General features: G+C 42.6%; 1 protein-coding gene and 1 long non-coding RNA gene across 37 annotated transcripts in view; one reads left to right on the top strand and one right to left on the bottom strand.

The window, feature by feature from the left end:
• Positions 1-11,928, bottom strand: part of LOC147047031 (uncharacterized) — a 129,271-nt gene extending 117,343 nt beyond the window's left edge. Inside the window, exons 1-9 of one of the 20 annotated variants that reach the window (XM_085927485.1) lie at positions 11,254-11,544; positions 9,519-9,696; positions 9,372-9,458; positions 9,225-9,304; positions 9,071-9,164; positions 7,866-8,138; positions 7,579-7,656; positions 4,354-7,359; positions 2,688-4,130 (exon numbers count right to left, since the gene is read on the bottom strand). In XM_085927485.1, the coding sequence (XP_085783611.1) occupies positions 7,989-8,138; positions 9,071-9,164; positions 9,225-9,304; positions 9,372-9,458; positions 9,519-9,696; positions 11,254-11,363 (699 nt within the window). In that variant the 5' untranslated portion in view covers positions 11,364-11,544 and the 3' untranslated portion in view covers positions 2,688-4,130; positions 4,354-7,359; positions 7,579-7,656; positions 7,866-7,988. The other 19 variants (XM_085927486.1, XM_085927487.1, XM_085927482.1 and 16 more) reach the window with 19 other exon arrangements.
• Positions 6,801-9,720, top strand: LOC147047032 (uncharacterized). Of its 17 annotated transcripts, XR_015067903.1 has the most exons (16): positions 6,808-7,057; positions 7,138-7,170; positions 7,268-7,299; positions 7,462-7,514; positions 7,591-7,659; positions 7,739-7,778; positions 7,905-7,983; positions 8,063-8,150; positions 8,207-8,295; positions 8,379-8,477; positions 8,544-8,671; positions 8,738-8,859; positions 8,930-9,013; positions 9,088-9,167; positions 9,389-9,461; positions 9,536-9,720. It is a non-coding gene; the product is annotated as an uncharacterized LOC147047032 (long non-coding RNA). The 17 variants fall into 17 exon arrangements; XR_015067896.1 differs by having other exon boundaries at positions 6,805-7,057; positions 7,138-7,514; XR_015067900.1 differs by having other exon boundaries at positions 6,809-7,053; positions 7,591-7,983.
• Positions 11,929-12,187: the final 259 nt, after the last annotated feature.

The raw sequence follows: 12,187 nt of genomic DNA, 5'->3' as shown, positions 1-12,187 counted from the left end.
TAGGGTTTCCAACCACTCCTGGGATGGCTAATTAGGGTTTCAAACTAGGGTTAGGGTTAGGGTTAGGGTTAGGGGTTAGGGTTAGGGTTAGGGTTTCCGATTAGGGTTTTAAAACCTGGTTAGGGTTTCGAACTAGGTTTTAAAACTAGGGTTAGGGTTTCCAACGAGGGTTTCAACCGACTTTTAGGGTTTCTAAGATTAGGGTTTCTAACTGGGCTTTAGGGTTAGGGTTTCCGACTAGGGTTTCCAACCAGTCTTGGGATGGCTAATTAAGGTTTCAAACTAGGGTTAGGGTTTCCGACTAGGGTTTTAAAACCTGGTTAGGGTTTCGAACTAGGTTTTAAAACTAGGGTTAGGGTTTCCAACCAGGGTTTCAACCTACTTTTAGGGTTTCTAAAATTAGGGTTTCTCACTGGGCTTTAGGGTTAGGGTTTCCGACTAGGGTTTCCAACCACTCCTGGGATGGCTAATTAGGGTTTCAAACTAGGGTTAGGGTTAGGGTTTCCGACTAGGGTTTCCAACCACTCCTGGGATGGCTAATTAGGGTTTCAAACTAGGGTTAGGGTTAGGGTTTCCGATTAGGGTTTTAAAACCTGGTTAGGGTTTCGAACTAGGTTTTAAAACTAGGGTTAGGGTTTCCAACCAGGGTTTCAACCTACTTTTAGGGTTTCTAAGATTAGGGTTTCTCACTGGGCTTTAGGGTTAGGGTTTCCGACTAGGGTTTCCAACCACTCCTGGGATGGCTAATTAGGGTTTCAAACTAGGGTTAGGGTTAGGGTTTCCGATTAGGGTTTTAAAACCTGGTGGGGTTTCGAACTAGGTTTTAAAACTAGGGTTAGGGTTTCCAACCAGGGTTTCAACCTACTTTTAGGGTTTCTAAGATTAGGGTTTCTCACTGGGCTTTAGGGTTAGGGTTTCCGACTAGGGTTTCCAACCAGTCTTGGGATGGCTAATTAGGGTTTCAAACTAGGGTTAGGGTTTCCGACTAGGGTTTTAAAACCTGGTTAGGGTTTCGAACTAGGTTTTAAAACTAGGGTTAGGGTTTCCAACGAGGGTTTCAACCTACTTTTAGGGTTTCTAAGATTAGGGTTTCTAACTGGGCTTTAAGGGTTAGGGTTTCCGACTAGGGTTTCCAACCACTCTTGGGATCGCTAATTAGGGTTTCAAACTAGGGTTAGGGTTTCCGATTAGGGTTTTAAAACCTGGTTAGGGTTTCGAACTAGGTTTTAAAACTAGGGTTAGGGTTTCCAACGAGGGTTTCAACCTACTTTTAGGGTTTCTAAGATTAGGGTTTCTAACTGGGCTTTAGGGTTAGGGTTTCCGACTAGGGTTTCCAACCAGTCTTGGGATCGCTAATTAGGGTTTCAAACTAGGGTTAGGGTTTCCGATTAGGGTTTTAAAACCTGGTTAGGGTTTCGAACTAGGTTTTAAAACTAGGGTTAGGGTTTCCGACGAGGGTTTCAACCTACTTTTAGGGTTTCTAAGATTAGGGTTTCTAACTGGGCTTTAGGGTTAGGGTTTCCGACTAGGGTTTCCAACCAGTCTTGGGATCGCTAATTAGGGTTTCAAACTAGGGTTAGGGTTTCCGACTAGGGTTTTAAAACCTGGTTAGGGCTTCGAACTAGGTTTTAAAACTAGGGTTAGGGTTTCCAACGAGGGTTTCAACCTACTTTTAGGGTTTCTAAGATTAGGGTTTCTAACTGGGCTTTAGGGTTAGGGTTTCCGACTAGGGTTTCCAACCAGTCTTGGGATCGCTAATTAGGGTTTCAAACTAGGGTTAGGGTTTCTAACTAGGCTTTCAGACTAGGGTTAGGGTTTCTGACTAGGGTTTCCAATGAGTTTTAGGATCGCTAATTAGGGTTTCAAATTAGGGTTAGGGTTTCCGACTAGGGTTTTAAACCAAGGTTAGGGTTTCAAACTAGGTTTTAAAACTAGGGTTAGGTTAATAATTTAAATTTTAGGGATCCCCCCCACCAATTTGTTTTGGCCCACGTCCAAAAGTAATTGCCGACCCCTGCAGTATAGCTTCTAGCGAGCAAGCGTCATGGTGAGTCTAATGTTAAACAATAAATGAGTGAGTGGGATCAGTTAGCGCTCAGTGACGATGTGGGTGTGGATGATTGTTGGTCTCGATGTGTGCTCTGCGATTGGCGTGAGCTGGGATAGTTTCATTGGATACTGTTTCATACCGGGGTTATGGTTTTGAAGTAGGGTTGGAAATTAGGGTTAGGGTTTCAGAGTAGGGTTTTAAACTAATGTTAGGATTTCGAAGTAGGGTTTCAAACTAGATTTAGGGTTTGCAGATTATGGCCCAGATAAATGGTGGATTAAGATTTGATATACTTTACCCCTGTCTCATTTTTAACGTCACAAAAACCTGACATTTGAACAAACTAAGAAACTCGCTCACTCCCACCGTCCGCCTGTCCGTCGCCATAACTCTCTGGAATTCCTCACTATCAGCATGTCCGGGATTAACCTTGTCCTTGCTCCACATAACCAGAAGTCTTTAATGATCATATGATGGCAAGTTCAAGCACCACTGTGAACCATGAGATTGTTTCTCAAGCAGAATTCCTTGCATTCTCCGAACAATTGAAATGCTTGAGAGCTCTGTGAAAGTTCCAAGGCGGCCGTCACGTTAAGGAGGACGCAGCATCAACGTGCACATACTTTTAGAGGCCGATTTTAATAGTGAACATTGCTATAAACAATTGCGTATCGACATGTAGGGTCACGGTTGTCACTTTTACACACATTGCAACAATCCAAGGCCATCATTAAAGTAGTTTATAAGCAAGTTGAGTTGTATTGACTGTGTCAGACGATCTCAAAAGACATTTTGTTCTGTGATGCCAGTTGACTTTCCACTTGTTGTAAATTCAAAACATGCTGGAATAAAACCTTCACCAATCATACGGGTGACATTTTTAACACCCCAGGCAATGTTTATGCAGTGTAACATTCATAACTGTAATACAAATTCGAAATGAACAAAAACACAAGAAAGCCAAATAAATCGAAAAATACAAATTGTGCCACACCGTAAACCTAAAGGAAAAGGAACCCTAAGTAATGGGACTGCTCATGCCTATGATTCAAATGAATCGAAAACTCAACATTTTTTTCTTTTGGTGTTGATAAGTCTGATGGATGAGAGCTCGACTGAAAAGAGGAAGAAGTGTGGGCATGTCCCAACATATCTAACAGTAATTAAGTCCATTTTTACATTTCAACCTGACAGTCTCAGGCATAGCATGCCTGTATCCCAACAAAACATAATTCAAAAATAAAATAATTTAGAATAAATGCACTGTTCAATATTACAGACATGCTGCACTGTCACATTTAAGGTAGTGGGCCTTCCTCAGAACAGCTACCAGCTAATCTTCTAACACTACAAGATCTGCTGCTGTTGTTGCTACTCAGGTTTCATCCTGCAGCCTGCTGACACTCAGCAGCTGCTTTTTGGGGGAGATTAAAAAGCTGCTGCTGCTGCTGCTTCTCAGCTTTATGTATGAGCAAATAAAAAGGAAGCCAGCATGTTGTTTTTTTTTTTTCCTCAAGAGGTTTCAATATACTCATTTCAAATCTTAGCCTAAATGTATTTATCTTGCTTGCGGCAACTGAAAAAAAATATGCATCTCTTTATCTTTCAATTGACATATTCCCATTGTTGTCAGTGCTGCTTTGCACCTTCCTCTCAAACTGATGGGGCCAAATGTTTCCATGCACATAAGTGTGCCCAAAGCAGATTAAGAATTTAAGACGATTTAATGAACTCATGATTGTAATCTAGGGTTAATTTATTTTGATGCACTTTAACCCCCCCCCCCATCCTATCCACACAGTCTTATGGCTTGAAGCCAAACTGATCCTATGTGTCCATGTGTGTTTTAGGGGCTGTGTGCATGTGTGTCCACTGTGCAACTGGTCATTAATTACTCGGAGGCAGGCACACCACAAATCAGACCCCCATGGTTTTGCCTCATTGCCTACAGCAATGCAACAATTCCCTTAGTGACCATGTTTAGATGAGAGTAACCGTCACTCTATTGTTGGCCTGCACACTCACTGTACACTTATTTTCTCAGCCAAGGCAGGTGGTCTGCTCAGTGAGGTCATACTGTCTGAAACATAAGGAGGGCGAGGGGGGGGGGGGGTGTCAGTCTCATGGTCAGGACTCGAGACGAAAAACAATGCTGAGGCTCCAGTGGCTTTCTATTTCAGTTGCTTTCACTTTTAGTTTCACGACGATGCTGTATGCATTTGTTCAGTCATTAAGTCAAATAAGATTGAATCCATTTTCAAAAGACAGACATTAGGAAGAAAAATACTTTGCATATGACTTACAATAGAGCACGCCCGCGTGAGGATAAGCTGTACGGCAGATGAATGAATTAATGAGTTTCCAGTCATCCAAAGGAGTCATCATGCCATGCCACTTGGTGGATAGTGTGTGAAAAGCGATTCAAAAAGGAGAAGAAGGTTGGTTTAGATCTGACAGTCAGTGCACGGGAGAAAAAAGATGGCAACCACATGGTCTTTTTCGGCACATGAGCAAATGTGTGTTGCTTTGTTTGTTGTTCACATTTGATAGAAAAAGATCACAATTCATGTATGTGGTTGTGCATGTTTTTAATTTAACCTAGACTATTACTGATGTAACTTCCAACTTTGTGTCCTAACCCTAATACTAAATTTTTGAAGAAAAAAAAAGAACATGTATTGTAAGGCTTTTATTTGAAAATTTTGATGCAGAGTTTATCTTATCAAAATAAAGTATTACAATATAGGGTCATTTTCAAAATAACCTTACTGTATTGACCCGGTGATCGGGAGAGCATGGTTCGGGCCCTACACGAAGGAGACTTAAGAGCTACAGTTGGCATAGTGTAAGACTGCGGTTCATGCTTTATGAAGCGGTTCATGTAATGACGCCAAGCTACCGCAAGACGGCAGTGCCCCCATTCACTTGTATGTAACCCAGCGTAAAATGAGCATGTCATTTTTTCCCTTACGACCAGACGTCCTCTATGTACTCTACACTACCTAATACCAAATAAAAGAGCAGAATCTCCCCGGCAAAATGGCAGAATGGTTTATAATTTTACCCGGTGATCGGAAGAGCATGCTTCGAGCCCTATGGAAGCAGACTTTGAGCTAAAGTTTGCATAGTGTAAGACTGCGGTCCATGCTTTATGAAGAGGTTCATGCAATGACGCCAAGATACCGCAAGAGGGCAGTGCTTCCATTCACTTTATGTAACCCAGCGTAAAATGAAGATGTCAATTTTTCCTTTTCGACTAGACGTCCTCTATGTACAATACACTACCAAATAAAAATGTCGATTTTTCCCCGGCAAAATGGCAGAATGGTTTATCACTATACTCGGTGATCGGCAGACTATGGTTCGAGCCCTACACGAAGCAGACTTTGAGCTAAAGTTTGCATAGTGTAAGACTGCGGTTCATGCTCTACGAAGCGGTTCATGTAATGACGAAAAGCTACCGCAAGATGGCAGTGCCCCCATTCACTCGTATGAAAGCTACCGCAAGATGGCAGTGCCCCCATTCACTCGTATGTAAGCCAGCGTAAAATGAACCTGTCCGTTTTTCCCTTTCGACCAGACGTACTCTATGTACAATACACTACCTGACAAAAAAGCCGAATTTCGCCGGCAAAATGGCAGAATGGTTTATAACTATACCCAGTGTTCGGGAGATCTTGGTTGGAGCCCTACACGAAGCAGGCTTTAAGCTTAAATTTGCATCATTACTCTGTTCTCCCGCGCATAAGGCAAAAGCTTCATCCACTACACCATTGACTGATCTGTCAAGCACTGGTAATGTTTTATGCAAGTTGACATTTTAGAGTACACTTCCCAAAAAAAAGGTCGAATTTCGCTGCCAAAATGGCAAAGTGGTTTTTAACTTTACCCGGTGTTCGGGAGATCATGGTTCGAGCCCCGCACGAGGCAGACTGTGAGCTATGGTTTGCATCATTACTCGGTTCCCCCGAACATAAGTCAAAAGCTTTATCCACCACATCACTGAATGTACTGTCAAACAGTGGTAGATAAGCATTTTCATCAGCGCAAATTGATATTTTAATGTACACTTTCCAAAAAAAAGCTCGAGTTTCGCTGCCAAAATGGCAAAGTGGATTTTAACTTTACCCGGTGTTCGGGAGACCATGGTTCGAGCCCCGCACGAAGCAAACTTTGAGATAAGGTTTGAATAGTATGAGACTCGAACTCGGTTCTTCCGAACATAAGGCAAAAGCTTTACCTACTACACCATTGAGTGTTGTGTAAATTACATGTGATTTGGTAATTTTATCTATTTCGTGAAACATATACTATGAATACATAACAAAACTCGAAAATTTTCAACAGCAAATTGGCTGAATGGTTTATGACTTGGGTTGGTGTCCAGCAGCCTCGGGTTCGAGACTCGCTCTTTGCAGCTTTTTCAAATGAAACAGAGCCACACATAAGATTCGAAACCGCCTCTCCCAAACTCAAGGCAAAAGCTTTAACCATTCGGCCAATCAAGATCTTACTAATCCACGTCAAATGTTTGGAATTGAAGGTTACTCTGAACCTTTCCTGAAGATAGCTTCATAATTTGGGATAATACAGATAAATCTCCATTATCGTGCCAACAGCCAACAGTCGAAGGGATAAGACCATTGACTTCGAAGATTGCAGTGCTGGTTCGAGGCCAGGTCCCTCCAAGATTTCCACTTAGCAGTTTTTTTTTCTTCTTTTTTTTTCGTCTGATGACGTCATCACAAAAAGACTATAAAAGGCGTCAAGAACGCGACGCTCATTCTCACACTCTCCTCTGACAGCGAGCGCGTGCCACGCTGCTCTGGTTCACCTGCAGCACAACCGCTTTCAACGTTTGTTCACCTTTTCAAACTAACTGCTTTTGCTCTTTTTTCAGCGTCAACTTGCACTTTGGGCGTGCAAGCTAAAATGTTTGCAGAAGCGTTAGCAGTTAACGTGTTCGACGACCACCAAAACGCATTCATTTGGCGTATTTAACGGTGGGTAAGTACATCTCCATTTTCAAAACTCAAGCACGCACCGTGTGAAAAGACTACTAACACGATTTTTGCACAAACATTTAGCAACGTCTGGAGGACAGCGCCGTTTGGCCGAAGGTAAGTAGACAAAGCAGCGTTTGCATAAATCCACCAGAGAAGGACAGAAACTGGCATTTCGATGCATAAATGTTAATTTTCTGCTTTCTGTCTGCAGGTGCAAATCTTCAAACGTGCAAGACTGACTTTGTGAGTTTTAAAGTCAATCGACTGCTAATTGTCTTCTCATTTCTGTCCACAGGCCTGAATCTGGAACAGAGGGAGCAGATTGACTGCAAAGTGGCAAAAACATGTTTATTAGCAAGGCCTAATTAAATTGACTAAAGCAAACATTTGTTCTTTTGTCTGCAGAGTCCAAGATGGCCGACTTGCAGTCCTCGCATGGCTTCATGAGACACTTACAGGTAGGTCTACTCTTGCTCAACCCAATTTGCTGAAAATGTAAAAGCTGAATGGTTGTAACGTTACCGTGTCTTTCAGAGCAGTTAGCTGTGGTTGGAGAGACGTCTGTCCAGCTGTCCATCCAGCGCTGCCCTCCATTCCTCGCTGGTGAAACACGCACGCACACGTCCAAATGTTTGACACGTGTTAAACATTTCAGCTTGTTCTTCCTCCTTTTGTCCACCAGGTGGTGCTAAAGGACAGTTTCTGCAGCATGGCTCTACAAGGTTTTGAACCTGTGCCATTATCAACTTGTCTGACGTGCTGACAGATGACAACTTAATACAAACTTGGCATTGTTTAAAAGAACTTACCTGCTTTTTTTTGTTTTTTTTGCCTCCCTCTTCCTGCAGATCACGTTCCATTCAGGATGCAGTTGGAAAATCTGCCACCTGCTGGTCAAAAGAACCAACCCACCAAAACCATGCCGAGGTTCCTCAAGGCTGCCTCCATTTCCAGAGTTGACGCTCAAATAAATGCAGCTTGATGGTCTCGTTTGTGTTGTGTGCAGGTGTCCACCCTGGAGAGTTTTGACAACGTTTCAGGAACTCTGCCTGCCTGTGCACCAGTGACCGGCTGCTTCCAGTCTACAGTTAAAAGTAAAAGCAGTGAATTTAAGTAGAGTCGTTGTGTCAATGTTCCTTTTTCTTTCCAGGCAGAGGTGGCAAATCCTGGTCCACAAAGTGAAAAGCCTGCCACAATTTATCTTCAGCCTCTGAGCTCGTTCACCTGAGCCTTCTGCTGGTAAGAGAAGCAAAGTAAATGACATTTTAGCTAACAAATTTCAAAATTTGAATCCCTTTTTTTTTGTGTCCAATGTGGAGCAGCATCAAATACCTACTCGCAGCAGAAGCTGAGGACCAGAGCAAAGCAGCACTTCAGTTTCCTTGTTACTGCCTCAGCTCTAAGGCAACTCGAGAAGTGAGGTACTTTAACTACTCCATTGCACAATTTTATCTGTATTCCAATAACTATTTCCCCTATTTTGACAGGCAGGGAACAAAATAACTTCTTGGGTCATGCAGCAAGGATCAAAATCAGCTGAAGCTGAGGACCGGAGAAAAGAAGCACTTCAGTTTCCTTGTTACTGCCTCAGCTCTAAGGCAACTCGAGAAGTGAGGTACTTTAACTACTCCATTGCACAATTTAATCTGTATTCCAATAATTATTTCCCCTATTTTGACAGGCAGGGAACAAAACAACTTCTTGAGTCATGCAGCAAGGAACAAATCAGCTAAAGCTGAGGACCAGAGCAAAGAAGCATTTCAGTTTCCTTGTTACAGCCTCAGCTCTAAGGCAACTTAAGAAGTGAGGCACCTCAACTACTCATTGCACAATTGTATCTGTATTCCAATAATTTTTCCCCCTATTTTGACAGGCAGGCAACAAAACCACTTCTTGGGTCATGCAGCAAGGAACAAAATCAGCTTCCTAGGTCATGCAGCACTCTACTTGAGAACTGGTATGGATCATGCCAAAACATTTACTGCACCAAACTTTGACTTGGCTTTTTACTTACCAATCTCTTTGTCTCAGGTCCAGGCATGGAGTAACACTCGTTCTTCTGGCCGGCCACTCGTTCTTCATGCAGCATGCAATACGCTACCTGAGAACTGGTATGGATCATGCCAAAACATTTACTGCACCAAACTTTGACTTGGCTTTTTACTTACCAATCTCTTTGTCTCAGGTCCAGGCATGGAGTAACACTCGTTCTTCTGGCCGGCCACTCGTTCTTCATGCAATACGCTACCTGAGAACTGGTATGGATCATGCCAAAACATTTACTGCACCAAACTTTGACTTGGCTTTTTACTTACCAATCTCTTTGTCTCAGGTCCAGGCATGGAGTAACACTCGTTCTTCTGGCCGGCCACTCGTTCTTCATGCAATACGCTACCTGAGAACTGGTATGGATCATGCCAAAACATTTACTGCACCAAACTTTGACTTGGCTTTTTACTTACCAATCTCTTTGTCTCAGGTCCAGGCATGGAGTAACACTCATCGCGCTGGCCGACCATTTCGCCACTCGTTCTTCTGACCAACCACTTTGCCACTCGTTCTTCTGACCGACCACTTCGCCACTCTGCAACGAGCAGACTGTCATCCAACTTGTTACTTTCTTGTGGTTGAATGTTTACTCTGCAAAAGAAATAAAGCTTTATTACAAATAACACAAACTTTCAACTCTTTATTATCATACATCACAAAAGTAAAGTTTCATTTCTTCCCAATAAATTTTTTTTCCCACCCCAAATTTTTTTTTTTTTTACAGATTTTTTTCTGGGAAATTTTGAGAAAAGGGGGGGGATTATGACTGGAATACTGCTTTCTGATTGGCTGAGAGGTCGAAAAGTGGGTGGAGCAATGAGAATGAAAGGCTGTGGTTGGCCTAAAAGTGGGCGTGGATATGCAAATGAGGTCGTCTGTGATTGGTGTGATTCAAGTGGGCGTGGTTTACCCAAAATACTGCAATCTGATTGGTCGGATGTGCAATACGCTGCATTTTGATTGGCTGTCAGAAAGTGGGCGTGGTTATGCAAATTTGAGCCGCGTCGTGATTGGCCAGGCTGAATTTGGGCAGAGTTTGGAGGCGGGCAAAGTGGCACTTAGGTTTTGGAAGGCTCTTTTCAGCTTTGAGTTGAGTGTTTGCCTTCTGCCACTGAACAGAGCCAAGTCTTTGACTGCTTCTCTCTGTCCACATGACTCAAAGTGATGCAATTGCATCACTTTGACTGCAATTGCATCACTTTGACTCATGTGGACACAGAGAGAAGCAGCAAAGACTTGTGTCTGTTGCAGTGACACTCACCTCAAGGCTGAAAACATAGTAGTGGACACTTAGGTTTTCAAACAGTACTTTGCAGCCAATGCAGTGACCACCAAGCATGAAAGACTTCAAAGGAGCAAATTTGCTCATAAATCACAAAGACTCGCATTACACTTAAGCAATTCATTGATTAGAAAAGCAGTATGGTATGATGTCACTTACTTCTCGTGGCACATGCAAACAGTGCAAACATCTCTCACTGGGACAAAACCTAAGTGCCAGATACTGCACAGTACCACCACCACACACTTTAAGACAAGTTTTTCCATGACACTGACACAAACCAAGTGAGTTAAATATGTTTCTGACTAACTTGGTTTGCATCAATGTCATGAAAAAACACATCCAGACGGGTGTGATGATGATGATGATATTGTGCAGTACCTGGCACTTAGGTATTGTGAGAGATGTCAGCTGCTTGCATGTGCTCACCTTCTCCCTGGTGTGCCATGACAAGATGACATTGCACATCAGCTCATCAAGCACATAACACTACCAACTAACTAACTAACACACATTTTTCTTTTTTAGATTCATATATTTTTTTAGATTTAAGTCATAATTTTAGAAGAACAAAGTGGTACACTTACACTTTTCATGTGTGCCAACTACGGCCAAAAATATACTTTTTAAGTTCAAATGTAAGTAAATTTTTCAAAACTATACTTCTGCCATTGACATGTAACTTTAATCATTGTAGAGCAATTATTTTGTTTCTTTTCACTGTGGCCCAAATAATCATCAGGACATTATTCATTTGGGAAATGACCAATTCAAATGTCCTCTGATAAAATTTTGGAATATTTGAAGTCATATATGACACGACCTTCTACATTTAAGATTAGGAGGCAAACAAAATGGGGAGGTACCTTTCGAGATATGCAGATAGACGACGACCAGCAGCCGACGTGGAGCTTCCAGTCTTCAAGTTTGGACATGGAAAAACAGAAAAACAACGTTCAAGCCAAACATTAGCCATTGATTGACAGCCGAGTGAGTGCGACTTGTCGGTGTGCTAGCTAAACTCCACCTCTTGTTTCACGAGAGCTAGCGAGTTTCCACTGACCTAACGGCTAACAAATATTCTCCTTTCATGTCATTGTTTACATATACGCATTTACATACATACAGCAAATCAAGAACTTGGAAAAAGTTGACATTACTCACTTGAAAGCCCAAATGGTAACAACCTGAAGAGCTAGCTGCTCGCTGAAGCGGAAGGGTACGGTAGCCGAGAAAGCTCAATTCAAGTCACTTCACTCATTCAAATCATTGACTGACTCGTTCGCCAACTGGATAGTCAGGACTCATTCCCCTCACTGATCCGTTCGTTCTCGCGAGGAACTGGAGATGGAAAGCACTCACTGACTCGTTCACTCAGAGATCTGTTCAGTTGGTGAACGGAAAATGCAATTCACGACTCATTCGTGAACCTGAAGTTACCTCATTTTCTTCTTCGTTTTGTTTTAGAATCACTTTAGGAAGTGATTTGTTCACTCTCGTTCACTGAAAAATTTTGCTATCACTCACGAGCCAACACTAGGGTGAACTGCCTACCTTCCTTCCCGTGCATGCATCAACGGATCAGTCAGTGATCGTGTTGCGTCTCCCTCACCTGGGGGTGAGGGTGGGTGTGGCACTTTTCACTTTCCGTGAAGCTTTGACCATGATTTTTGATTTATTAAAAAATAAATAAAAGGATCAGTGTGTGTGTGTGTACGTGTGTGTTGGGGGGGGGGGGGGGGGGGGGGATTCGTTGAACAATTTGTTTGAACGAATCTTTTGAGTGAACTGATTCCAAAG

This window comes from Syngnathus leptorhynchus, chromosome 13, assembly GCF_054491065.1.
Source record: "Syngnathus leptorhynchus isolate UIUO chromosome 13, UIUO_Slep, whole genome shotgun sequence".
NCBI classification, from domain to species: domain Eukaryota; kingdom Metazoa; phylum Chordata; class Actinopteri; order Syngnathiformes; family Syngnathidae; genus Syngnathus; species Syngnathus leptorhynchus.
Note: the sequence above shows the minus strand (reverse complement) of the source record. Positions and strands in the feature narration are given on the sequence as shown.